Below are 27316 nucleotides of genomic sequence, written 5' to 3' on the forward strand. Positions count from 1 at the left end.
CATGCACAGCCCCACAGAGGCTCAGACCCCTACCAGCCCCTCCCAGCCCCTCCCAGGGTCCCACTCCAGTCTACATCAGGGATTTGCCAGCAGTACTTTCTAATAAAATGCAAATCAGCAATTGCCTTGCTGAAGAACAAGAGGGGGAAAAAAATCACTGTAAACAAAATCTCTGTCACCATGGAGACCATTAAAAATAGGCTGCCCACCCTCCCAGCTTCTTTCTGGGTAACATACAGCTGAGTTCCTTCGCACTACATTATTATTACTTTTTAATTATGAATAATTTCCTCCTTTCCATAGGAAGATGGATTAATGCATAGAACTTTCAAACGAAGCCCCCCCCCCTTTAGGATGTATTTCAATGTGCAAATGAGTTTATGTCCCAGTTAACCCCTTCTGTTCCACCTGGCTTCCCATCTGTCGCCGCCTGTCTGCACTGGGGTCCTGCAATGGATTCTGAGAATGCAAAGGCAGGTCCAGGAGGAGCCTGGCCAGGCTCAGAGACCGCTGCTGGACAGCGATGGGATGCGATGTCTGTCCATTTTGCCCAGGTAGCTCCTAGGTACCCATGACCAGGACGAGCTGCAGGGCAGGGGGGCTGGGACGGAGCCAGGGCAGCAGGAGAGGCCGGCTCAGTCCCACCCTCTGTCCCCAGAGGGCTCCCAAGCCACCGATTTCCCCAGCTGCCAACATGCAGGAAGCCAGTGCCGGCCACCGCCGCCTAGAAGAGTGAGTAAACCCACCCTAAAATCACAGTGGCCAGGCTGCAGTCCCACCCTCAGGGGTCTGAGTCGGGGGCGCTCAGGTGACCTCCCACACCACTTAGAAGCTCAGGCCACACCCTGCCACCTGTGAGGACCGCCGAGCCGGGGCCCCTGGGCTGAAGCCCTGCAAAGTGGGACAGAACCTTCGCATGTTGAAAGCACATAGAGATTCCAAAGAGGCAAACCCTTAGTGTGCAGAATTCTACCCAGGCTGCGGCGGGATGCAGAGCCTGGTGTGAGTGACCAAGAGGGGACTCCTCGGAGGGCAGTCTGTGTGTACAGGGGGCAGGATATGGGGACCCGGGCCTCTGAGCACACTGCACACCCCAGGAGGAGCCCCTCACGCTGGAGTCAGCTCCTTCCACCTCCGCAAGTGCAGATGCCCCCGACCCCTCAGGCTCTCCGCTCCCCAGGGCTCTCAGGGGGCCTGTGCCTCCTTCCATCCCCTCCTCCTCCTTGCCCTGCTCCCCAGGACCCATGTGGTGCCAGCCATGGAGTCCTGCCAGGCCCCGCCAAGGCAGGGCAGGGCTGCCCACAGGTGTCCACCAAGGCCAAGGGCTGTCACCTGCAAGGACAGGTCCCAGTACATCCGGGAGGGCCAAGGGGCAGCAGGGGCCCTGCCTGTGAGTAGCGCCCTGCATCGGCAGCCCTTGGGTCAGGAACAGAACTTGGGGCATTCCTGGCCAGCTGTGCCTCGGTGGAAGCCCCTGCCAAGCGGCCCCTTCCTGCCCTGCCCACAGCCGAGCCCCCAGCCTCCTCCCTCCCTCACAACGTGCAGCAAGGACAGCGTCAAAGGGCCCCTGTTCCCACTGCTTCCCTGTCCAGGAAGAATGGCTACTCGTTTCAGGGCCCGAGATGGCCACAGCGCCCAGGGCTTCGGGGGTGGGCCTGCAGTGGCAACCCATCCTGTCACCTGCGCCGGGGGTGGGCCTGGGGACAAGCCCAGGGGAGGGGACACAGGGCAGTGGGGGCCTCCCTCCCTGTACCCCCCCGGGAGTGGGGAAGGGCTGCTGCTCACAGTTCGGAAGCGCTGAGCCAGGCTGCCTGGGTGCTGCCCCCTCGGTCTGACAGCAAAGCTGCCTCTTTTGTGGCCTTTCGAATCCACAGCGACACAAAGGGAAAAGCCCCTTGGGGTGAAAGTCTGGAAAGGCCGCCTGTGGACCAGAGGACATCCTGTTTCAGGGCCGTGGCTCCCCTTGGGCGGGGCTCGCTGAGTGCCTCCCACCCGGCTGGCCGGTTGGGCAGAGCCCAGCTTCTTCCCGGGAGCCCTGGGCCTGGTGGAGCGTGGTACCCCTGCCGGGTGGGGGCGGCCTCGCTCACTCCCCTCACCTCTCAGCAGGCGGGCCTCTCTCTCCTGGTGACAGAACAGCAAGGCACTTGGCTCAGGTGACCCGAGAGGAGAGAAGCACCACGAAGTCACCTGCAGGCGTCACTGCACAGCTGAGGGGAGGGGAGGGGCCCTTCATTGCCTGATTAAACCTCTGCCACCAGCACAGTCTTCCGGGCCCCGCCCGGCCCCCCTGCCAGCACCCCGGACAGAGGGGGGCTCTGCGGTCTTTCCTGAGGACTTTGGAGAGGACCACGGCCAAGACCCGTGTGCACAGGTTTCATGCAGATGTAGGAGGTCAGACCAGAACTTTAGGACAGGCACAGCAAGCGACAGGTGTTCACCAGCTACCGACAGTGGACACCTGAGTGTGCGTGTGTGTGTGCATGTGTGAAATCTGGAGGCATCCGGGGCCTGTGGGCACACAGCACATGCCACACTGCCTCTTTTAAACAACACGACTGTGGAGAAGCCCCTTAATCGCTGACCCTCAGTGTCTTCATCTCCATGTAGGGGAAAGCAACTCACCGCCCTCCCACCTGCAGGCGGAGTGACCGCCGGGGTCCAGACTCCATGACGTGTGTGAGAGCACCTTGCAAAGCAGCGCAGAATTCAAAGGTGCGTATGTTTCTGTGCAAGTTCTGGACGCTCTCGCATCCCTGCTTCCTTCCTTGCAGTGGGATCATGAGAGATCTAAGATTAACAGGTGTGTCTCCCTTTAGGCAAATCCGCTGTTGAAAAAACACCAATTGGCTGATGATTCGCTTCACAAAAGGTTCCCTCATGGGGAGATGGAAGCCTCCAGAGCGCACTCCACACACACTGCCGTTTGTTACAATACCTGTTGAGCCACAGGGTTTTCAGATCGTGTGTGCGGCCCTGAGTCAGGGACTCCCGACAGGAACGCCCCCGCCCAGCCCAGAGCCGGCGGCCCCTGGACGGCCCTGGCGCGGGGCCCCTGGCAGGTGTGGCAGCCCCCCTGGACTTCCCACTCCTGCGCCCCGCCCAGGCCCTCTCCTGCCTCTCTGGGAAGGGTGACGTGGGCCTGCCCCTGCTCATGAAGGTTTTGGGGTTCTCCACAGGCACAGCAATCAGCGGGTAGAGCCGGGAAAGCAAAGCTGAAGCCCCGCCGGTTCCTGCTTTCCTTGACTCGGCCCCCATTGCCTCTTCTATTGGCTGAAATTAATCGGTGTGTTTTGGCAGTAATGAACCAAAACTGTGAGCATAATCGCTTTTCTGAGTTCTGGGAGTCCTTCTAGTCAATTACAGTATCTGAGGGTGGTTTTGGAAGCCCCGAACTTGAAGCTGGTGTCAGAAGTGTGGCTGGTCCAGTGCGGCTGCCGCTTCTAATGGAGTGAGACCCCTCAGCTCCTGCAGAGGGGACTGGGGGCTCGCCAGCAGGATGCCGCCCAGGTGGCCGAGCCCCGGGGACCCCTCAGGCTCACAGGTTACATCCACCGCATGGCATCGCCGCCCAGCCCCTCTGCTCTGAAGAAAGCAGGATGCAAATGGTCCAAAATGAGAAGGGTGTGCGGGCATCGCCTGGACGTGAAGACAGGCGCACACCATGAGGGTCTGGCACTGGGTACCAGGCAGGGAGGCCACAGAGATAGAGGACGCAGGGAATGTGGGCTCATCACCCCAGCAGTGGACCCCAAATGACTAAGTGAGACAAGGTGGCCCCAGGCAGCACCCAGCTGCACTTCCTCCTCCTCCTGGGGGCAGGGGTCTCCTCTGAGGCCAGAGGAGGAAGAAGGAAGTGATAAAGCCTAGGAGACCCTAGGGAAGACAGCCCCCAAAGCCCGAAGCCAGACAGGCTGAAAGGCACCACGCCCAGCTTTCCAGTTTCTCCAGCACCCCCAGCAGCGCCCCCATCTGGCAACTGCCTCCATCTGCTCACGCCCCCCTTACACAATTTCAGCTCCTCTCAGAACCACAGGAGCCTCTTTCCCCCCCCTCAGGCAGGACCAGAATAATGAAAAAAGAAAGAAAGCAGAGGGAAAATGTCCATTTTTCAAACTGGTGTGTCAAAGTCCGAACCATGTAATCTCGTTTCATTAGGGCTTGTGGCCTGGGGCTCCGAGCAGAAGGCTCTCCTGTGAGCCCCTCCCTCCCCTCCGAGGCTCCCGCTCTCCCGGGGGCTTTGCCGGGGGTGGGGAGCAGGCTGTCGAGACGTTACTGCAGCCGTGGGTTCTGACTGTCGTGTATCCATCAAAGGCCCGGCCACCTTCGGGGACTGAGTGATGCATGGAGCCAGCTGTGCCGAGGGCTTTATTAAAATCCCGCCCAGATGAGATTGGCGGGGGAGGCCTGCTGGCTGCTGGCTTCCGTGGTAAACAACCGCCAGCCCTGCAGGGGCTGCACCAGGTTGGGGTGGATGGGAGGGGGCGTCCAGGTCGGGGAGGAGCCAGGGGAGAGAGGAGGTGCGAGGGGCCTGGTTCACACTTTAGCACATGCCCTGTTCTGGGCGTAGGCAGGACCTGGAGCCTAGGGGAGCCCCAGGGAGAAAGGGGTGGGCAGGGAGGGAGAGGACAGGTCATGAGGGGCCCCTGGAGACACCGTCAGGGTCAGGCAAGCAGAGGGAAGCCTTGTGCAGAGCAGCTGGGAGCAGGCTGTGTTCATGCAGCCCGAGGGCTCGCCCAGCAGTGGATGGAACCCATGCTTTCCTTACACCCACCTGGCCTTCCCGCCAGCACCAGCACCAGCACCACCGGGACACAGTCGGCCTCCATCACACCAGCTCTCCCTGTGTCCACGTGTGCAGCCCCTACAGCCCAGGGCGCAAAGGGGCAGCCCTCACGCAGGCAGTGCCTCCAGGAAGCGGGGTTCACACGCCCCCCAACAGCCCCTGCAGACGGCTCTGTGCCACTGGCCCAGGGCACCAGCACAGGGTTTCCCACGCAGGCTGCCTCCTCTCTGCCCCTTCTGCACGCACTTCTGGTTCCCGTGTATCCCTGGGAAGGGTCCTCAGAGCCCACCAGAGTCAGGGCTGGGCTGGGCCAGGTGGGGCGGATGCCGGAGTCTTGACCTGTTTCAGAACTGCACGTGGTCCCCCTGCTGTACCCCTACCTGTCTGGGTGCCCAAGCTGGGAACCTGGGGCTCTGCCTTCATCACCACCTGCCTCCCAAATCAATACGTCGAAGCCCCAACCTCCAGTGTGACTATTTGGAGACGGGATGTTATGGAGGCAATTAAGGTGAGAGATGAGGTCACAAGGGTGGGCCTTGATCTGATAGGATCAGTGCCCTCGTAAGAACATACAGCAGAGAGAGCACCTGCGTTCCCGCCCCCAGCGCGCATGGAGGACACGTTCACGCACACACGCCCACACGCACACACTTCCTTGAGGCCTCTCTGCCTCTCAACTGCTCTGCTCACAGCCGGCGGCAGGACCGCACGGCCCAGGACGTGCTGCCAGGCCTGCTGGGCACGGCCGAGCTCCCCCTCGACGCGGCCGCCACCACTGAAACCGCCGAGGGCCGGGCTCCCGGCCCTCCTCCTCCTCCGAGAGTGAGTCCAGGTCACCTCTCCCCCTCGGCCTTAAGGCAGTCACAGGGCAGCCGCCGCCACGTCCACCTGCCTCTCGAAGTATGCCCCCCCAGCCCCCGCCGGTGCCTGGTCCTCCTTGAGGTCTCCGGGAGGCAGCCCACAAGTGCTCCCAGCCCCACAGTGGCACCCAGGAACCACGGTTTGTGCTGGAGCCGGTCTGGAGGGGCCCCCGGGACTCACGGCCGTCTGAGGCGCGGGAGGGTCGCGTGGCCTCACCTCTCACACCCCGGTGGCACCCGTGCCCTCCCAGGCTGGTCTCGGTCGTCCCCTGGGCCCTCACACAGGCCCCCCCACGCCACCCCCAACACCCTTTCTCCTGCCCGGAGGCCTGTCCGCTTTTCTCTGTTTATCTAAGTCTCTCCTTCTTTAAAAAAAAGACCTGCTCACAAAAACTCCTCTGACAGCCTTCATGGTCAGGGACCACGCTCTCCTTCGAATTCAGGGACACAGTCATCCATGTGAGCACCCCCCGCCCCAGCCCCAGCGTGACCCATGGCCCGTCAGGTTCACCAGGGAGAGGACGCTTCCGGCCCGTTCCCGCTCGCTTCCCGGAACAAGGACACCCTCAGACATCCGGCTCCCCCCACCCCCCGCCACCTGCCTCCAGCCTCCCAGCAACTCTCCCCCCAGAGACCCCCCCAACTGATGCCAGCAGCACCTCTGCAAAAGCAGCCACTGGGTGCACGTGCCCGTACATGTGTGCACACACACTCACACACATACCGGCACACACAAGCTCACACGCACACACTCACAGCTCCCGAGGGAGCCCTCCCAGCAGCATGGCTCTTGTAGGGACACAGTGGGGGGCCAGTGTCTAGGCAGCAGTGGAAGATGACATCATCTTTGGCCCTTGGTCACTCCAGGGATGGCACAGGGGGCTCCCGTCCACGCCGAGGGCTCTAGGACGGTCATGGGTCCCATCCTTACCCCTGGGTGGCCCTGAATTCGAGACGGGCGGGGGAGGAAGTGGGAGGGGGACTGGTGCGGGGGCAGCAGGTGGGGAAGGTGGGAAAGAAGATGCAGAAGTCTGGGGCTGGAGGAGGAAGACCACGCCATGGAACTGGTCAGATTTTGTATCAACTGTCACTTCTCATCCGGTCCCGCAGGCAGCGACTTTACTAAGAAGCACAGGGTGGTCAGGCTGCTGGGGGCTGTGAGGCTGGGTCCCCATGAGCCGGGCCTGAGGTGCAGGCCCGGACCAATGAGCAGACGGTGCCCCAGTTCACCCCCCCACATCATTGTCATCTGTGCCCCGAACGATGGCCTTCTGCTCTGAGCCAGGTAGATGCCGACTCTCATTCCTATAGCCCTGTCAGCGGAACCAGGAGCTCCATTTCACAGATGAAAAAACTGAGGCTGGTAGAGAGGCGGTGTCTCGCTGGGGTCACACGCTTCTTAAGTGGGAGCCAGGATTTGACTCTGGCTCCATTGGGTTCCAGAGCCATGATCCCTGCAATGTTTTTTTTCTTACAGGAGGAAAGGGAGGGTTTAAAAATTAAACAGTCTTCGATCTAGGTACCCATGCTTCTGCTCAGCCCAGGCCCTGTGCATGAATCCTTGACTTGACCTGGGAACTGGGCTCTGTGACTCTTGAAGGGAAGGTGGTGGGAAGGGCGGTGGGACACAAGGATGTGGGCCTCCAGCACCCCAGGCCCCACCCAATGGTGCGTACAGGAGGTGCCCGGTGATGGGATCCTAGGGACATGTGACCAGCAGGGCTTCCCCAGCACTGTACCCGGACAGCGGGGCCAGCCTCCGGCTCTGAAGACGTTTGATTCCGACAAGAGCCCAGTGGCAGGGAGAGCCACAGCAGGCAAGAATCTTAGGGGACTGAGCCTGTCTGAAACATCTTCGAAGGAAAAAAAAACATATAAGAAAAAAGTGGAAAACAGAGATTCAAACCAGTGCCTAAAACCCTCCAACACACCAGTAAATGGAAAACCACGTCTACACTTAAGGAGTCTTTCCAATGACAGTTTATTTAACTGTCCTTTTAAAGGGACTCTTAATCAGAAAGGTGATTTCAAAATCAAATATGCTTTTGGAAGTACTTTTATTCCCAGAGTAAAGTATAAATATGATTTACCCTCTACCATGCTCAACAAATATTATTTCTCATCCGCCAACTGACTCCCTCCTAAGAACACGGGGCACGAGGGCAGGGCTGCCGGACCAGCACACGCACGAAGCCCTGAATTCCAATGCTGCCTGCGGACCTCAGCCTGTCGACTCACGTTTGCCAGAAACATGGCAGAAAGGGTCAAAGACGGGAAATTAGCTGGTGTCTGCAGCCTGGAATTTCCCAGACCAACTCAGAGAAACGCTCTTCACTGCAAGGGATAAAACGTTTCAGTCAGGTCCGAGACCACATTCGTAAACATTAGCCCAGGGAAACGATGGCGGGACCAGGGGCCCAGACAGCAGACACACAGTGCAGAGAAGGACACACGTAAACGTGCGGGCGGGTCCCATTGTTCACGGACGTGCGTTCTGTACCATCGCTGCCAACACTGAATTAGTGGACGCGGAACCCCCGCTCCTCGGGGAAGCACTGGCTTAGTTCTGGGGCGCCTCTGGCTGTGACACCCTCGTCAGTTCAGCGATACATGGCCGTCTAAACCCTTCTGAGCGGACAGTGCAGGGGTATTAAGTACGTTCACGTTCTTGGGCGGCCAACACGACCACTGAACTCCAGACCTATTTTCATCTTGGAAACCTGAAACTCTGTGCCATTGAACACCAGCTGCCCCCGCCGCCCCCAGCCCCCGGCACCCACCGCTCACTGCACTCTCTGCCTCTGTGAATCGGACTCCTCCAGCTCCCTCTCATGACTGGAATCAGGTTTGTCCTTTGGTGACTGGCTGATCTCACCCTGCATAATGTTCACGGGCTCATCCGCGTCGGCACATGGTCAGAATTCCCTTCCCTTTTAAGGCTGAACACTGTTCCATGGTGTGCACAGCCATCACCCGTCAGCGGGCACTGGGGCTGCTTCTGCCTTTTGGCGACTGTGGTGATGCTGCTGTGACCACAGGTGTGCAAACATCTCTTCAAGGCCCTGCTTTCAACTCTTTTGCAAAAGCTGGGGGAGTGCTTTTTTGGGGTTTTTTGTTTGTTTGTTTTTCATAGAAACAAACATCCACATGGAGCTTCACTTCTGGGGCCAGGCCCCGGAAGCTGGCTAGGCTCCTTGGGGAGCTAGTCAGGCGCCGGTCAGACTTCCAGGACTGGGGGTGGGGGGGTGTCTGTGTTTGCTCACTGGAGGCACACATGCATTTTTAAATAGTCACTAATGACCCTTTATTCACGTGCAACCTGTTGGGCTAGAAATACTACCTTATTTGTCTGAAGTGGAAACAAAGGACAATTAATTAATTTGTTAATTATTCTTCCCTCCTTTCCGAGAACACCGGTATCAAAGGCCCCGCGTCCCAGAGGTGGAGGGAACGGATTCGTTCACTGATGAGGAACCAGGGAGATGCCCTGAGGCACGGGAAGGGAAAAAAAATCAAAAAGCAAATGTTGTACACGGTTTCAAAAGGCGATCTAATTGGAATGATCCTAGAAACCCCACCAGCTCCTCGTCTCAGCAGGACACGCCCCACAGTTTGCCAGGCTGCCTCCCACAGATCTGCACTTTATGCCTAACTCCAGAAATGCACAAAAGGTGCCATGAAGTTAAACATCTAGAACACGGAGCTTTCCGGGCTCTCCTCTCTGGCTCCTCTGCTCTCTGCATTAATCAGCTGGCTTCGTCCCCACGCCCTCCCAGCCCACGCTCTGCAGGAGGTGGACACCTTCAACTGGCCGGCGCTGGCAAGGGCAGCAAGCTTGCCTGTTGGAGAAGCAGCGGCTTCCGCAGAGACAGCAGGACACCTGGGGGCAAACAGGAAACGGTGAGCAGCTGTCCCCGCCCCCGGGTCCCCTCCCTGCCCTCCTGTCTCCTGCCTCTGGGCCAGGACTCTTCTGCATCCTCACCCTCCCTGCCGCGACCCAGGTCTCAGGTCAGTCCATCTGGACATCCTCCCTGGGCAGTGTCCAGAGGTGGCCCCACCTGTTCATGCCCCTGTGTCCTCGCCCTTTGTCATGTGACTTCACAGCACCTCCCACAGAAGCTGAGCGCACTTCCCACCCCAGGACATCGGGCTTGGCTGCGTGACTTGCTTTGACCAGTGAGAGGTGAGACTTCGAGATGCAAGCAAAGGCTACAAAGGTGTTTGTGTGTTGGGTTCGTGCCTCTGCTGTGGCCACTGGAACTCCCCCGGGAGCCCACAGCTTTTAGCAGAAGCACCGGCCGAGCCCAGCCCAGCCCAGATCAGCCAACACCCTGCCAACCTGCAGGCACACAGCAAGAATTCAGCTGGTTCTCGTTATTTGCGGAGTTCTAGAAAGTCCTTGCCAACTTTTGCTCCTAGGGGAAATACAGGACCCTGACCACCGTGTTTTCATCAACATACCAGTGCACAGGTTTATTTTCTGTGCATTTCTGTTTAAAGGCGCCTTACTAAGCACACACTGTCAGTTCATTGCCCTGAGCTCGCTCAATGAGTCAGCAGCACCATAACCTGCACCTGCATGAACCTCACCCAGCCCCCACGCTTCCTCCATAGGGCACGTCGCAGCCTCCCTGTGGTTAGGAACAGCGGACAGCATTCAGCCCTGTGCCAGGACCATTCTAACAGCAAAATCACCAACAAAACAGCACAAAAATACAAAAAGTGTGGCACTAAAATGTTCCAGCATGCAAGCTGGAACAGGAAGGCAGGCCGTCACCTATTCAGCCTCAGCTGCGGCAGACGACTCAAATTTTTCCACATTCTTCCGCACAAGTCTGCAAATGACCGCAGAAGTGCCGTTTGTGTTGACTGGTTACAAAGAAATGCCAGCGAGGAGGCAAATATGCAATCCACAAATAATGAGGGACAACCGTAAATTATTACGGTTTTAGGCGGCTGACGGGTGGGGTAGTTCTTAGACAGCAAGATCTGACTGTGACGTGAGAGGAGGACCCCGGGGGACTCGTGCCCTCAGCTTCCAAGATGGGAAAATCTGGAACGGTGGAAGGCACTAGGGCAGGCTGAAGTCTGTGAAACCAACCAGTGTTCTCTGATTCTACAGCAGCGTAAAAATCCCAGCACGTGCATCACAGTGGGAAACAAAGCCCGCCAGCCCCCTTCTGGGCGACATGGCTCTCCCTCGCCCCTGCACGGTGTAGCTGCGTGACATCTGTCCGTGGCCCTCAGGAGATCTGAGCCCAGGCGGAGAACGAAGAAAGCGGGCTCCTGTCCTCCAGGGGTTTCCACATCCTCGGTGTTGCCTTGACAACAACGCGAGGAGAGCATCCTGGCAGCCGCTCTCCTACCATCAGCCAGGGCGTTGTGTGCGGGTTTGAGGATCTGAGGGGTTGGGAGTCGGGGAAACACCGGCATGCCAGCCAGGTCCTCTCAAAAGGGGCTGGGCCAAGCTGCTTATTACTGCAGGGCCAATTTGCCTGCAAAATGCAGGTATTTCTGTGCTAAGAGCCACTGAGAAGGGCTTCTTGCCGCAGGAAAGAAACCAGGCTGCCGGTGAATCCGTGTTCGTTTTCTAGACAATGTGGAATCAGAAGGGCAGTAAGCAGCCCCGTCCGTTCAGAAATAACAAACGGGTCAGAGCCAGGAGACGAAAGGCAAGCCCACAGAAGATGAGCAGCTCGACTGCATCTTTGTGACCTCCGCTCTGGTCTGACGCCCCGTGCGAGGGATACGCAGGTGGTCTGGGAGCGGGAAGAGCGCGAATGCTCCCAGCTGTCTGTGGGCCCCCTGGTTCTGACTGCCTGGCTTTGTTTAGGGGATTAGCCGAGAGGGCAGAGGGGGCCCAGATACATTCCGTATCTTCCTTAGGAAAGAGCGGATTAAAGTCATGCTGCTTCAAATCCATATTAGTCTGAACTTTACAGGAACATGGACGGGGAACAGAACTGCTTCTTCTGAGATGGGCGTGGGAGCCGTGAGATCAGGCACTGGCCGAGCACGCTGGAACCCTCAGGGAAGCACTGCCACCCGTGCAGAGTGACTGTGCCCACCCCAAGTCACTCTCATCTGGGCAAGTTAGAAATGCAGGTTCTAAGTCAAAAAGCACATGCGTCCACGTACAAAAATACCAAGGAACGTGACACCTCTGTGAGCTTGAGTTTCTCCCTTGTCACATGAAAGGTCATGCCCCTCCCCGAACTTGGTCCCCCTTGGTACTCCGTTTCCTGCCCAGCGAGATGCAAGAGTGAGTTCTTGAAAATAACTGGTTCTGCAAGGAGGACAAGTGCTGCTTCCCCGGGCTGGGCCTTTCCTGAGAGCCTCCCGCAGGGAAGACGTGCCCAGTGCCTCTGACCTTCTCCTTTGCCGACTTCCTAGGAAATGGGCCCTTCGTTTAGAAACCCCGTCTTGCTGGCGATGGCACATCAGAGAGGATTTGAGCTCGGGCTCTGGAACCAGGATCCCAGCTCGGCCAGACTTCAGCTGCACCGGAGCTCTGACCGCAGGCCCGAGGCTCGCCCTCCCTGCGCCTCGCTTAAACTACCTATAAAAGGAGACTGACAGCAGCACGCACCCCATCGGGGCAGCTGTGGGGTTAAAAGAGGCAACTCAAGGAGCCAGCCTAGAGCAGAGCCGAAGGCAGAGCAGGCACTGATGACGGACGCCAGCCAGCGGCTCGGCCCAGGGCCCTCTGCGCCTGCTGCTCCCGGGGCCCTCCGGCTCGGCTGGGATCCGCGTCCACATTAGCTTGTAACTGCCTGTATACAGGTCCTCTCTGCACAGGCAGTTCTTTATTACCGGCACGCAGCTTGTCCCCAACAGCCTTTAAATCCCGAATGTCTTCTCTCTGCCACCTCTCAGGTCCCCAGCCACCTCCTCCCACGCCCTGGCTCTGTGTACTCAGGGAATGCAAAACAATTTTAACATTGTTCTAAGCCAAACATAATTAGGAAGGTAAATCTGTAACAGCAGCTAAATCACGTAAAGCATTCCAAATCCGACGGAACGTCGCGAGGGGAATGGCCTGGGGTCTCGGACGCTCCAAAGCACAAAAGTGGCGGCCACACTGTCCTCCCGACTGTCCCCCTCCCGCCCCCGCGCCCTCCAAGCAGCCTGCACAAGAGCAGAACTGCCTCCTGGCTTCCCGCGGCCAGCACGGAGTTCTCCATGCCGGGCGGGTACAAACAGCAGACGGATTCTTCTAGAAATGTCGGCGACCACTCACTCTGCAGGCAGCTGCTGGCCACCTGCCACGTGCCAGCACTGCGGAGACGCACGGGGCTCGGTGCTGCCCAAGAACGCTGAGCTCCGTGGGCAGGCAGGTCCACCGGCAGCTGCCCTGAGGCCTGCAGCAGCCCTCTGTGCATGCCAACAGGGGAGGAAGGCTGCTTCTGAAACGTACTTATGTGCACGCACATGTGTGCAGCTACGGAGGGGCGTGGCCTCGGACCTGCTGAAAGGAAGAGTAGAATTGGGGGGCGCCAAGAGGAGGTACAGAGGCCTGATGGCGGAAGGCACCCTCAAAGTTCCAGCCTCTGTCCCCTTTGGGAGCCCTGGTCCACTTGTGAAGTTCAAGTATACAGCCTCCCTTTGCTGCTGGCCCCTCCCATCCAGGGCCCTGGGGCATGGGCAGGAGAGGGGCAGGTCCTTTCTGGAGCCACTCTCTTCTGCCCTGGGGAGCAACTCTGTCAGAAACAGGGGTCCCCAGCCAGCAAAGTCTAAACTGAGATGGGGTTTTCATTTTTGTGCCTGGTCATCTGTGCCTTCAAGCCCCAGGCTGCCCTTCGGAAGCTCAGAGCGTTGGAGCCGTCCCCCAACCCCGTTCGGACTCCCGACGCTGCCCCTCATGCCAACACCTCTCCCGCGGACCTCCCTGGCCTCTGGGGCTGTCGGTGGCCTGGGAAGAGGCCTGGTGTGACCTTGGTCAGTCCTGAAGGCCGCAGAGACAGGTGCCTTGACTGACAGCTGCCCAGGCGAATATCGTTCATCCAAAGCTCCGGGGACAAGGTCACTCTGCCCGCCCCTCCTGCAGTCCCTCTTTTTGCAGAATCATTTAGAGACGATTAAATAAATAATGAGCCAGGGAGGCAGCTCCGGAGCCGGAAAGCCCACGGCACCTCTGAGCTGAAGCTGCTGATCGTTGTCGCCCTGTCATGCAGCCCCACACCAAGCTCCGGGGTCACAGAGGGAGGGCAGACCAGTGTGAGGAGACCCCCTCCCAAGCGCCAGGTTCCCCAAACACCTCCACCTGCCGCAGGCATTGCGTCGCGTCCCCTGAAACCTGCGCCTCCAGGCACAGGGCTCTCCAGAAGGCGTTTGGCCTGCTTGCCTGGTCCTTTGGGGACCTGGGAAGCCACATGTTCCAGTGCCCAGCACACCCATCCTTCTGCACTGAGCAGCCTTGGGGAGACATCTGTGCGCACGTGCACACATGCACATGCGCACACACACACGCACACGCACACAGGGCTCCACAGGGAACTTCACGTTTAAAAACGAAACAACCCGCTTCTGGGCTGCTGGACAAGGTATGTCTGTGGGGCTCCCACTGGGGCAGCCCCCGAGAATGGGTCCAAGCCTGCAGGCCCAGCAGGCCTGCAAGCACTGGGTTTGCTGTCCTGTCTCATTCTTCCCGTTTCTTCAGCCCCAACTGGCTTCTCCACAAAATAAAATTATTTAATAAGATCCCTGCTCTCCCTCCCCAGTTTTTCACAGAAGGGTCTAGAAGGATTTGGAGGCGCTCCATCCCCCCTGCTCTCCAAGATCAAATGATGAGCTGCCGCCCCTATGCGTGGCCGAGGCAATGCTTCCCCAGCTCTGAATGCTAATCGCGTTCTCCTGGGTCTCCGGAAACAGCTGGGAAACCGCCCCACTCGCACATCCAAACATCCGCACAGCCAGGCTGCACAGATGGGGGTCCTCGCCTGTCTGAGGCCCTCCTGCTCCCTGAGTCTGGCCGGGACCACCAGGGGCAGGGCGGGGGGCTGCCCCTTCTCCCTCCAATCAGATTCCGAGTCAGACGCTGTCATCCATCCTTGGGCACTCATCTCCTGTTCCTCTTTCCTTTCTGCCTCTACTGTCACCTAGAAGGGAGGGGCCTGGGGAGGCAGGGAGCACAGGGCAGAGCTGGGGCGGAAGGCAGGGGTGGGGGGAGTCTGGGAGGCACTGCCCGGAACTTGCCCACAGCACTAAGAGGGAGTGAATTCGAGTGTGGCGTCCCTGCTGCCCAGCATTTTGGGGTGTGGGTCAGGGGGCAAGGAGCTGGGGAAATCTCCCCCTCCTCCCCAGACCGCTGGCTTCTTTACAGACGCCCAAGTTCTGATGATTTTAATTTTACGGTTCACATTTTCTCCCAGCAGAATCCTGGGATGACAAGGTAGAAAGTCTGCCTTGATTAACTGTCCCTCTGGCGCTGAGGCAGGGCCTGGCGTGATGAACAGCAGGAATAAAACCGAGAGAGGCGTGAGGCCGGTGATCCAGGCCTGGCTGTAAATCCTGGCTCTGATGGGGCCCGAGATGAGCTGGTTATTTTATGGAGGAGCTCGGCTGGAGGCAGCAGCTCACAGAGCCCGCGGGCCTCCCCGAGGCGCCCCGCCCTCACTGGCCCCAGACCCCCTCCCCGCTCCTGGCTCCCACGCCATGGATGTGGTTTAAGTAAGATAGAGTGGAATCGCTCTATTGTGCCATTGATTTTTAATAAAAGCAGGTAACACGCTGCAAATCTGGCACTTATTTCATTTCTCCTCTCCTTTGCCCAGATGTCCAGTAACTTCCCCCAAGGACTCCGTCCAATGGGCGGGGGTGAGGACTGTCGCCTGGCAGGGGACAGGCCCAGGGCTGGAGAGGCTTCTCTTCCCCCTTCACACAAGCACACAGGGCACAAATGTGCACACGTACTCATGCATGAACACACGCGTGCATGTGAGTCCTTGCACAAAGATGCCCATACACACGCACTCCGTACAGTGCATGCACACACACGCATGTGCGCAGACACACGTGCACACGCCCGCACGTGCGCGTGTAGGCACACATACCTGACTCGCCAGTAAGGAGGGAGAAACAGCCTGAGCTCTCCTCCCGATCCAACTCTTTAGTCTCTGGTGACCTTGAGCCTGACATGAATAAGCTGAATGTTCCAGGAGTGGAAGATGGCAGCGGGGTATGTGTGTGAGGGCAAAGGGAAGGGCTCAGAGGAACGGGGCGTGGGCTCCCGTGAGGTCCCCAGGAGCTTGAGCCTTGCACCCCAGGACGGGGGTCCTCGCGGGTCCCCGGATGAACCTGGATGGCAGAGACACCCCCCACCGCCGGCCACACACCAGCATCCGCCACGCGCCCGGCCTCAGGGGTCGGTCTCCATCAGTTTCGCCGGAATCACTGAGCGGAGCTGAAGCTCTGCCTCACTCGCGGCTGGAGTGGGGCGTGCCACTTACCTGTCCCCATGAGCTCACAGCGTGCCCCGAGCTGTCGGCGCAGCAGAGAGCTGAGGCTGGGCCTCGCGCGGCCGGGCGGTTCTAACCTCTCAGCGTTTTCACTAGGGGTGTGTCCCTTGGGTGGCACATTTCCTGTCCCCTGACTTTGGAGAGGACGGTGCCGTTGTCCCCATCTCATAAACAAGGGGCTGAGGGGCGGGGACTTGCTCAGGGCGGGCCCGGCTTCCTGTCTGCGCTCCCAGCCACACCTGGCGCTGTCCATCTGGGCTCCCCTAGCCCAGGCTCAGACCGGAAAGCTCTGTGACCCCCTCACCCACTTCTCCCGGGGTAGCTCCTCCTCCCTTGTCATTAAGGGCTCCCCAGCAGACGTCACTTTAACCACGGAGTCTGCAGCTGACTCATGTCTGACCCCTGGACCAATGTTCCCCACACACCCCAGCCCTGACACAGCACAGCCGGAGGCTGACCTCTGCCTGCTGCTCAGGCTCCCCCAGCACTCTTCCCCTTGGACCCCAACCCCCTGGGGTCCTGGACAACGGGGGCGGGCCCAACTCCGCCTCTGCTGTCAGCGTCCGAATCCTTGCTTCCATTCACGGCCTTCCTTCAGTCAACAGCTTCCTCCCTCAGAAGCCTCCTGCTCTCCCATCACCCCCGAAAGGGGCCTGAAAACCTCACTCAGGCCCAGCTCCGGCAAGGGAAGCTGAGACAGGACCCCAGGGGCCCATAGTGGCCGCAGCTGGGCAAAGGCTGGGGCTGGACCAAACGGCGGCCTCAGATACTGTGGAAACATATAAAGAGCATTTTCAGCACCCCACAAAGAAGCCCTGTGCCTGTTAACAGTCTCTCCCCTGCCCCCGCCCCCCAGCGCCCGGCAACCACGGCCTGCTTTCTGCCTCTAGGATCTGCCTGCTCTGAACACCTCACATCGGTGGCCTTTTATGACCGGCTTCTCTCACTGAGCGTCGCGTTTCAAGGCTCATCCGTGCAGCACTGTGTCAGGTGCAGGGAATTCACTGCTCTTTATGGCTGAATAATATTCCGCAGGACCCAGACGTTGAACTGGGTCGACCTGGTCATCTGGTGATGGACACAGGGCTGCCTGAACGTTCTGGTGACTGTGAACAGTGCTGCTAGGAAGGTGAGTGTGCGTGGTGATTTTATTGGTCTTGGCTCTATTAGGGAGCACATTTTCTTATAAAGAAGTCCCACTGCCCAGAGGCAGAGCCGAATGAAGCTCAGGACCTGGGAGCAAAGGATTCAGAATGAATTTTCTAAACGGAAGCGTCCTTGGAGGAGGATGGATGGGCCTTGGTGCCCAGCGCGCACAGACTCATTTCTCTGTTAAACCTCACCCACATGCCTGGGAGGGCCGCCCCCACCTCGGCGCACGGCGGAGGCGCTCCCAGCGTTCCACATGGCTGACAGCCTCCCAACAGAGCCGCCTCTCCCACCCCCGCCTCCTCGAGACTCCCTTCCCACCTGCACACACCCAGCCCACCCGGTGTGTCCCCTGCACCGCCCATCACACCTCAGCGGACGCCCAGTCTGTGTCCCGACAAAGCCCGGGAGGCAGGTCTGAACGTCACCCACGTGTGGTGCGCCCTGGGCCTGGTTTTGCCCCCGAGATGCTTGGCGTTGTTGCCTGGAGACATCTCTGGTGGTCACGAGGAGGGTACGCTACTGACACCCACGGGGTGAGAAGCCAGGGTGCAGCTAAACAGCCTGCAGCTCCCAGGACAGGCCCGCAAGTGAAGACTCTCCAGCTCCAAGTGTCAGAAGCAACTGGGTTTAGAAAACCTGCCCCGGAGGTGACGACGCCTGCGAGGCCCTGAGTGCCTCAGCCGCCTGGCCAGCCCAGCCGAGCGCCCCCTCGCCCCCTCAGGAGCCTGCAGGGCCAAGTTGCTGCTGCCCCCGCTGCTCCTGGCACTGCAGGGACACCGATGTCCACACGCCCGGGAAGTTCCAGAGGCCCCTCTCCCAGCTCCAAGCTCAGCACAGGCCTCCCTGCTCCACCTCCAGGCAGCAGGGTGGCAGACCCCTGGTCAGGAGCCGCGGGGACAGGAGCAGAGAGCCGGTGCGGTCCTGCCGGGTCCCACCCAGACTCCCTGCACCCACGGGTGTGAGGGCAGGGCCACTGTGGCCCGGGCCTCCCCGTCATCGCCTTCCCCCTTCCTCTCTTGACGGCTGTCAGAACAAGCCTGGAAGCTGTCTCTGCCCTCTGCGTGTGCGGCAAGCATGTGAATCCGTTAGCAGTAAACACTTAAAGCAGCTCAATTTCTGTAACCTGCCTGCAACGCGTCACCTCTTTTCAGTCTATCAGAGCCTCTGTAAGTGGATGCAGCTCTGGCCCCAGTCAGCTTCTGAGAGGCCCTTGAGCAAGTCTCAGGGCTCGAGCTCAGAGCCACAGGGAAATTAAACTCACAGCCTCATCCCACGGCCTCCACAGAAGTCCTGCCAACGGCCTCCCCCTGCCCCACTGGCGGCCAGCACCTTCAACCCTCCCAGCTGTGGGGGAAGGCAGGTGCTGACACGTACCCCCTTTTACAGAAGGACCCACTGGGGTGCTGCCCAGCATCAGCAGGGCGTGAAGGGCTCAGACTCATGACTGTGTGCCCCGAGCATGGCTCAGCCACCGTCCTGGCCCCCCACTTCTAACGGATTTTGCTGCCGGCGGATGGGACGTCACGGAGGGTGCCTGCACTCTGTCGGGTTCTGTGCTGTCCACTGCTTGGCAGAGCACCTGCAGCCAGGCCAGGGGCCAGCCAGGATGGGCCCTATCTGAGAAGAGGGGGTGGGAGTGAGGAAGGTGGGGACACAACTGGGGCCAAGGAACTGAAACTGAAACCTGGGGCATTGCCATAGGTTGAATTCAGTGTCCCCCAAAAGGATATGTCCAAGGGCTACCCCTGGACTCTGAGACCGTGACCTCATTTTGGAATAAGGGTCTTGGCAGATATATTTAAGATGTATCTAAGGCAAGGACCTCGAGATAAACTCACCCTGGATTAGGGCTGGCCCAACGTCCAATGACCAGTGTCTTCATAAAGAACAGAAGAGGAGGGAGACGCACACAGAGGGTCAAATGATGACAGAGGCAGAGACTGGAGTGACGCGGCCACAAGCCAAGGATGCCGGGGTCTCCAAAAGTTGGGAGAGGCGGGAAGGGTCCTCCCCCAGCGCCTTCAGAGGGAGCGCAGCCCTGCCCACACCTTGATCTCAAACCCGCAGCTTCCAGGACTGTGAGAGAACACATTCTGTGGTTTTAAGCCCCCGGTTTGTGATCATTGTTATGGTGGCCCCAGGACCCTCACACGGACATAGTCAAAGAATGGGGTGAGGGGCTTCCACTCAAAGCAGTTCCCAGGGCAGGGCCAGAGCCAGGAACCAGGCCTTGTCACAAGCTGCGAGATAGGCAGGCCCACTCTCCCTGGCTGGTCGGCAGCCCCTGCGTACGGGAGAGCAGGCAGCAAGCCGCCCTCACGGAGGCTCTGGAGGGGAGAAAACGCCTGCATTATAGGGGGAATCTGGCTCGGGCTGGCGCTCCGGGCGTTGGCAGAGTTATTTTGCCGCCTCGCTCCTCCCACGGTCATCCTCACGTCCTCCAGCCGTAGCCCCTGGGTGGAGGCTGCTCTGCGGGACGGCAGGGCTGGGTGCCCTCTCCCGGCTTTCCCTGGGGTCCCTCCCCAGTGGGGAGGGGGAGAGCAAATGGAACCTCCCACACCGGCTCCACACTGGGAGGACGGGGAGGAGGCCCAGGATCAGTTTCCGGCACTGTGTTCCCTTTGGTTTCCATGAAGAAAAGGAGCATTTAATTACAGTGGGAGCTGAACAGAACATATCCCGGAGATGGCTGTGGGGACCTGTCACTCACCTCCTGTCCCCTTCCTCTCTTCCTCCTTCCTCCACCCCATCCTTCCTCCCCCAGCCCACGTCCAGCCCCGCCCCTTGTCCAATCACCAGTGACACTCAACCCCCATCAAGGTGAGTCAGCAAGAATTCCCCGAGCCCTCCCCCGACTCCACCCAAGTCACTCCAGCACAATTTATCCAACAAAAACCATGGTGAAGACTCCGACATCCTCCGCCCAGAGATAGTTCAGCATTTTGCATAACTGCCACTTAAGATCAGTTTCCGTCATTCATTTGTGGGTGAAGATGCCTACGTGCCAATCGGCAACCTGCCTGCACAAACACACACCCTGCGGATCTGGCCGCCTGTGGACCCTGTGGAGCATCTTCCTGGGTGGACATCGCCTTTCGGACTCTGGGTGGGCAGCTGGCCCAGCATCACGGCAGCATGCCCCACGTGTGCACACGCAGCCTCACACGCGCGCAGACACAGCCGTGTGGCTGTCAGGAGTGCACTCGAGGGTTAAAGTCCTGTTGGGGCTGCACCGTCCCCGTCCCTGTCTCGCTGTCTCGCTGTTCGGCAGGGTCAGAACATTTCCACCATCCAGCCCCCCCCCCCGCTTGTTAATTAATCACTCATTAGGCTAATCGCAGCTATCTCGTCTCCCACCAGGGGGCCGATGTTAGCACAGTGGAATGCCAAACCCAGAATGCAACTCCTGGAGCTCCAGGAAGACAGATCGAGAGGAAGCGAAATGATGGGAGGTTCCTAAAACCCAGGCGGGCACCCACAAGATGGAAGTCATGTGGGTGAAGGGGCCCTGGGAACGGGAGCACCCAGAGCCGGGGAGTCAAAGCTGCCGGTGGGTGGGGAGCCCCGGCAAGCCCCCTACCCACCCTCCTGACTTGCCCACTTCAATCCTAATCAGCTGCCATCTCAGGATGTGACCTGAGGCCTGGGCTGGGAACAAGAGTGACCCTGGGTACAGGAAGGGTGAGATGGGAGAGCCCCCGGGGGCTGGAGGAGCATCTCTCTACAAACAGGAAGAAGCCGGTCCTGAGACAAGAACGAAGATTCGCCTGTTGGAGCCCCAGCAGGATGTGGGTCCTGGGCGGGGACTCCAGGAGAATGACTCACCCCCAGCTTCCTTGCATTTGGAATTCCAGGTTCATCCAAATCTACGGCGAAGAGGTCAGGGGAAAACGACGAGCCACTCGCCACGACCTGGGCACAATGTTAGAAAGAAAAGGACCCTTTTCCAAACACAGAGTGGCAGCGCTTCAGGGACGCTCACTAGGGAAACAGCCTCGGACAAGGCGATGTTTTTATGTCACCAAGACTAGTCCCAAATGCTTATGTCCAAAAAGACAGCTCCTAAGAGAGGAGAGCAAGCAAAACCCTTGCTCAGGAAACAAATTCAAGAAGTAAAACCTACTTTTAGAGAAGCACAAACCGGGCTTTGCTAAATGAGGGCCGGCAGCCACCAATTAGAAGAGCGCCGACGCTCCCCCCTGCCCCCGCCCAGCACCAGGAGCCCCAGTCGCTCACCCGAAGCCCCGCTTTCTCCCCAGAAGTTTCCATCCACAGACACGCTAAACCCTCGCTGCCGCCTGCTCGCTTCATCAGGACTATTTGCTACCGAAATGCTCAGTTATTAGGGACATAATGATGGTTAGGTGTATCATTTGCAAGAAATTAAATCTAACTAAACACCTGGGTAGTAAATGAGAGAAAAAGATATTAGGAAATTTGGGTTTACGTGCTTATGCTAATTTATTCGGCTCAGCTGAGCATGTCAACCCTGAACCCTGGGGAACGTCAGTGTGGGTGACAATCGCAGGCAGGGGCGGGCCCAGGAGAAGTTGCCACGTTGCTGTTCTCTGAGGCCAGAGGACAAGCACGCCAGCCTCAAAGAAGCATGGTCTTGGGGACGGGAAGGAGCCAGGAAATGTGCATTCAGATCCTCCCAGGAGACCAACCTGGCCACCGTGGACTGCAGCTCACCCTTTCAACCGAATCACGGGGCCAGACATGCCCTTGGACCAAATCGGCAAGAGAGAAGCCACCCGCTGTCCGGGGGGGACCCTGAGGGTCAGTGTGCGAGTCACATCGGGTCAAGGGGCGTCTGCAGGGTGCCGGTGCTTAGTGGCTGCGGGACCCTGGCCAAGCTACTTGATCTCAAACCTCCCTTTCTATCATCTGAAAACTGGTGACAAGAGTGACACCCATGCCATCAGGCTGTCAGGAGGATTAAATGACAGCGCGCCACCGTGCAAACCTGGGTGCGACGCCTGACGCACGAGGGCTTAAAGAACGCACTGAGTGTGGCTGGGCGAGAAGGGGTTTCTGCCTGGGCCCTCGCCGAGGGGGGCACGGTGGTCAGGGGCAAGGAGCGGGGAGGGTCTGTGCGGGCAGCTGCAGTGGGGAAGGGAGCCACCAGGAGAGACCTGGCAGGCAGGGTCCAGCCAGCTGTGGTCACCCAGCCGCGCGTCAGCACACATGGCTGCTCCAAAACAGACACGGGTCCGGGCAGGGCCAGGGCACTGTCTGCTTAGGGGAGCTGTTCCCTTGTCCCTCACGGCACCTGGGCCACATCTGCCAAGTCCACCCAAGAGGTTGCAGCTTTGAGCAAACTGCTCCGTCCCCCTGAGTGTCAGCTGCACGTCTGTGCGGTGGGGGCGACGATCAGACCTGCAGCGTGGGGCCGCCCTGAGGCTCCAGCAAGCGAGTCTCAGCAGCAGGCCCCGCCCGCGCTCGGGGCAGTGTCACTCACTAATGTTACAGGAAGTTAGTGTGAAAAGCTAGCTGTGCGGTACTGGAGCCCAGAAGGTGGACCAGCCTTGGCCAGGCCCCAGCCTGCTGCCCGTGCACCAAGTCACAGTGATGCCCGGAGAGCAGATCACGAACGGGGCATCCTGGGGGCTGCCGCCTCAGCTGGCTGTGACAGGGTGAGCGTGGGGTCTGGAGGCCCCCTGAGCAGGGCCACTCCCTGAGTCCAGCCGGCCGCGCTGACAGGGAAGGGTGCCCTCCCACCGGGGGATAGTGCGCAGGAAGTCGGGGAGGCGGGATATCGAAACTAGCTTGGCGACAACACGGACAGTTGGAAGATGGCCCGCCACGGCTCCTTGACCCTGGGGAGCCTGCATCTGCGCTGAGGTCACAGAGAGAAGGTGAGCCTGCAGGTGTGTGCAGGCCCGTGTAGGTGCGGGCAGGGGTGCGGACGTGTGTGGGCAGCTTCATGAGTGGCTGTGACGGGGGACCCTGGCTGACAGAGAACAGGAAAGAGGGACCGACTCAGTTCCCAGGGGCGCGGTTCCACCGTCCCGAGGGCCTGAGGCAGACAGCAGGCGTGTGCCCTGATCATGGGTGTAGCCTTCACCACCCAGGAGGGTGCTTCTTACGGGCCCCCACCCAGCCCAGGGTGAACGCAGCAGCCTCTGCCCTCCCCCAGCACCCCAGCATCACCTGTACACCTCTCAGCCCCCATGTGCCCTCTGACCCTCTCATCCTTGTTCTCCTAGGGTCATCCTCGCCCCAGGCTGAGATCCATTCACCCCAAGCCAGGATCTGAGGCAAAGAGACCAGTTAGGAACTTGATGCAGTGTCCCGATGCCCAGAGGTCCAGGTGTCCGGGGAGAGGTACCAGGCTTGACCGAGGGCCGGTTCCCACCCCCCGGGGACGAGTGGCGCTGTTGGGCTGTCCCGAGTGCGAGCAGCTGTGCCCACCTGAACGGCCTAGTCTGAGTCCCCACTGCACCTCACAGACGCAAGCCATGCACACCTCCATCACCACGCCCTTCACTACCGGGGTCCAGCCACACCCTGGCTGGTCCCCTCCCTGTCCACATCACAGCCCCTCAGTCTCTTCAATAAACCGGCTCTTGGCTTGTGAAGCTTCGGCACAGGTTGTTCCTACAGCCTGAACTACCCGCCCCCGCACACCCTCCCCAGCCACTCGGCTCGGGGCCCTCTTCTAAATGCTCCTCCCTGAGGTGTCTTCGGGGACAACACCCTGTCTGTTTCCTTTAGGGCCCTCACAACAGCTTGTAACCAAGTGTGTGGGAGCGACCCAGGCAGAGCTACAGGTGCTGGACACAGATGGAACTGATGTCAACGACAAGGTGAGAGGACCGACGGCAGATGACCCAGGCATGGACCCCTTGTTTGTGGCCGCCTTCCTCACCAGGTTATCAGCCCCCCAGGGACACTCCTGCTTGCTGTCCGCTGCCCTGGCCAGCTCATGCCTGGCACATGTTGGGCCCTGGTTATGCTTTCTGAGCAGACAGGTGGGTGAGACCCACAGAGCCTCGCACGGCAGTGGGGAAAGGTGTCCAGTGGAGGCAGAGGTGGCACGGGACAGCTTTCACCTGCATGGCGCGTGTGGGCTCAGTACCAGGGGGCCACCCCCTTGTGGAGTGTCCAGGGGGAGGGGGTGTCTTATTATGGCTCATGAGCGGGGGACGGCCTTCCTCATCTCTGCAAATGTCACCGACTTCCGGAGATCTGTGAAATCACCCACCCAAGGCACATGGCCGGTAACTCCCTGTGACGTGCCTTGGTGTCTGTTTCAACATGTCCACCGGCTCTTCCGGGGAAGGCGGCCCCATGGGTCACTGGCACCTCCACTACCCATGGCCCGTGGGGTCTCCCTATCTGGGGAGAGTCAGAGGGTCCCCTCGCCTCAGACTGCAGCAGTGCCCGGAGGCAGAACACTGTCTCTGCTCCCAACGAGGTGCCCTCCCCTCCCCCATCTCCCACGTGCCTGGCCTCTGCAGCCCCCAGACCTGGCCAGCTCCCCCTCCCATTGGCTCCTCCACAGCCCACGCCTGGGATTCGGGCCCTCGGGCCCCTCTCAGCGCAGTGCACAGGCCCAGCCAGCTCACGGGGCTCTTGGGGACAGTGGTGTCACCTCCACGGAGCCCGGCGTTCCGAGGCCGGCTGTGGAAGTGGGGAAGGGCTAGCGTTCTTCCTCCAGTTTACTTCAGGGAGCGGGGGCGGCTGGAAGAGGAGCAGCTGTGCTGGGCACTGGGACCCTGCCCGCCCCCCACCCCCGCACTGCCAGGCTCCGCGTTTCTCCAGGAAGCGGGGAGTGCTGGGGACCGCAGTGTGGCCAGGGCTCAGAGGGGTTGATGGCGTGGGCAGCACCCCACCTGGAGAGGAGGGAATCCCGAGGAGCAGACAGTGCTCTTGGCAGGGGGACACCAGGGGAGGGGTGGGCTGCCTGTGTTCCCGGGGAGGCCATGTCCACTGCCCCACCCCCCACGAAGCCTAGCGACTTCCAGACTCCCTTCTCAGTGGCCACATTCCTAAAGCCTCAGAATAAGCCGCCTCAACACACGGCAGGTATCGAAACACCTGTTCTTTGAAGGTGGGACGTGGAGGTTGCGGTCGAGGATGGGCGGGGGGGTGGAGGGGGTTTAACGGTGAAAGTTACAGGACTTGAGGTCATGGTTTTATTTCCTCGTTCAACTAGCACGTTGCCAGAGCCAGAAACCTCCCTCAAAGAGTTGGTCTTTCGCAGCAGCAGACAATGGATAAACACAGCGTGGTCCATTTACCCGTGGCATAGCGTTCAGTCACCAAGAGGAGTGAAGTACTGACCTGCGCTGCCAAAGGCCACATTTAACTCCATTTACATGGAGCTTCCAGAATCGGCAAATCTCTAGACACAGGAAGTGGATCACCGCTTGCCAGGGCTGAGCGAGGGGGTTGGGGAGTGACTGCCGACGGGTGCCAGGCTTCTCCTTGGTGGGGGAGAAAAGGTTCTGAAACAAGATAGAGGCGGGGGGGGGTGCGTGGCACTGTGGATGCACTCAGTGCCACTGAATTGTAAACTTTGAAATGATTAACAGTTAAGTTCATGTTGAGTAAATGTTAACTCAATTTTTTTAAAAATTGGCCTCTCTCTGCCTCTCCTGCTGCCCTTGAGTCCAGAGCTTCATCCTCTCCATCCCAACTCTGGCAGCAACTTCCTGGAAGGACTCTGGTCCACCCTTTACCACACCACTACCATGATCAGCTCCCCAACCCCCCGCATCAAGCCCGCCAGCCCTCCCGCCACGGGGCGCGCGGACCGCTGCACCACAGCGCCACCTACCTGGCCTCGTCGCCCACACTCCAGCCAACGCCCGCTTCTGTGCCTCCTCTTAAACGGTGTCTTTTCTTACCTTCATGCCTTTGCCCTGTCTGCAATTCTCTGTCCACCCCTTTCTCCCCCAGAAAACTCCCATGCGTCCTTCAGAACCCAGCTCAAAAGCCCTTGCCTTGGGCTCCCGAAGAGTCTATTCTGCCTCTATACAGCTGCACCCTCACTGCAAGGGGAGGACGCGCTGTAGCATGTCTGTCTCCTCCACGAGACAAGTTCCGGGGCCCTCTGAACCTCTCAGGCTCCTCTTCCGTAGGGTGTAGACAGTAGCAACCTCTGCTTCACGGTGCTGTGACAAGGAACAGACACTTCAAAAGGCTTGTAAGGTGCCTGCTGTAGAGTAAACTCTCACGTGTTGGAAGTGGAGTCGGAAACGGAGTCACCTGAATGCAGATTAACAGCGGTTCTCAGCTGGGATCCCCCGGGGCCACATCTGGAGACAGCACTGTTGTCACAGCAGGGGGAGGGGCGCCATGGGGCCCAGTGGGTGGAGGTGAGGGAGACAGCTTGTCCTGCGGTGCCCAGGACACCCCCAACCCAGAGCTCGTCCCCCCCCCCCACGTCAGTAGTGCCCAGGCTGAGGAACCCTGGTGTCAATCCCATGGTGGTCTCCAGAGTGGTAGACGCCAGACATCCATGCAGAGTGAGAACACAGACACACAGCGATAAACGTAGGAGGTCAGGGGAGGCTGTGTTTCTCAGGCAAGGCCAAGGCCCACCCTGCTGGCTGCCAGCTTGAAAACTTCCACTGAATTTCTCCAGCCCGCGCGTGGGGGGTCGTCCAGCCTCCACTCCTCCCGGAGGCACTCAGCCCGAGCCCACTCCAGGTGGCGGGAAGAAGGGACGGAGCAGCCTCTCTCACTGTCTTGCTACTGCCCTCACCACACCATCCCCGCCACCACCTGAGTCCCCACAGCACCAAAGTCTTGTAGGGCTGCTCTGCAAAAACAGACCCCTCCCAGGGTCCCCGCAGAGACCTTGGCGGCCCACCCAGTGCAGGAACGTCACTGGACCCAGACCAGGACATCCAGGTGGCGACGCTCAGGAGAGCTTGCCACCCATCCCTCTGCTCTGCAGCAGGGTCTCTGCGAGACCGTGACACCTCAGGAAACCTTCCCTCCCCCTTCGCCCCTCAGAAACGAGTGTGCTTCCTCTCCTCCAAAGCGGCGGGCAAGCGGCCAGGGACACGTCAGCGGGGCACGCCCGACGTCACTCCCTCCAGCCCACCAGT

At 59.6% G+C, this 27316-nt stretch overlaps 1 protein-coding gene across 7 annotated transcripts in view; it reads right to left on the bottom strand.

The window, feature by feature from the left end:
* Window positions 1-27316, bottom strand: part of RBFOX3 (RNA binding fox-1 homolog 3) — a 424204-nt gene that overhangs the window by 278335 nt on the left and 118553 nt on the right. Inside the window, exon 1 of one of the 7 annotated variants that reach the window (XM_074343841.1) lies at window positions 21078-21341. The exons of 5 other annotated variants lie outside the window; for them this stretch is intronic. In XM_074343841.1, the coding sequence (XP_074199942.1) occupies window positions 21078-21112 (35 nt within the window). In that variant the 5' untranslated portion in view covers window positions 21113-21341. Of the gene's footprint in view, window positions 1-16091; window positions 16902-21077; window positions 21342-27316 lie in introns of those variants that run through there. One more of the 7 variants, XM_074343846.1, reaches the window with a different exon arrangement.

This window comes from Camelus bactrianus, chromosome 16 (assembly GCF_048773025.1).
Source record: "Camelus bactrianus isolate YW-2024 breed Bactrian camel chromosome 16, ASM4877302v1, whole genome shotgun sequence".
NCBI classification, from domain to species: Eukaryota; Metazoa; Chordata; class Mammalia; order Artiodactyla; family Camelidae; genus Camelus; species Camelus bactrianus.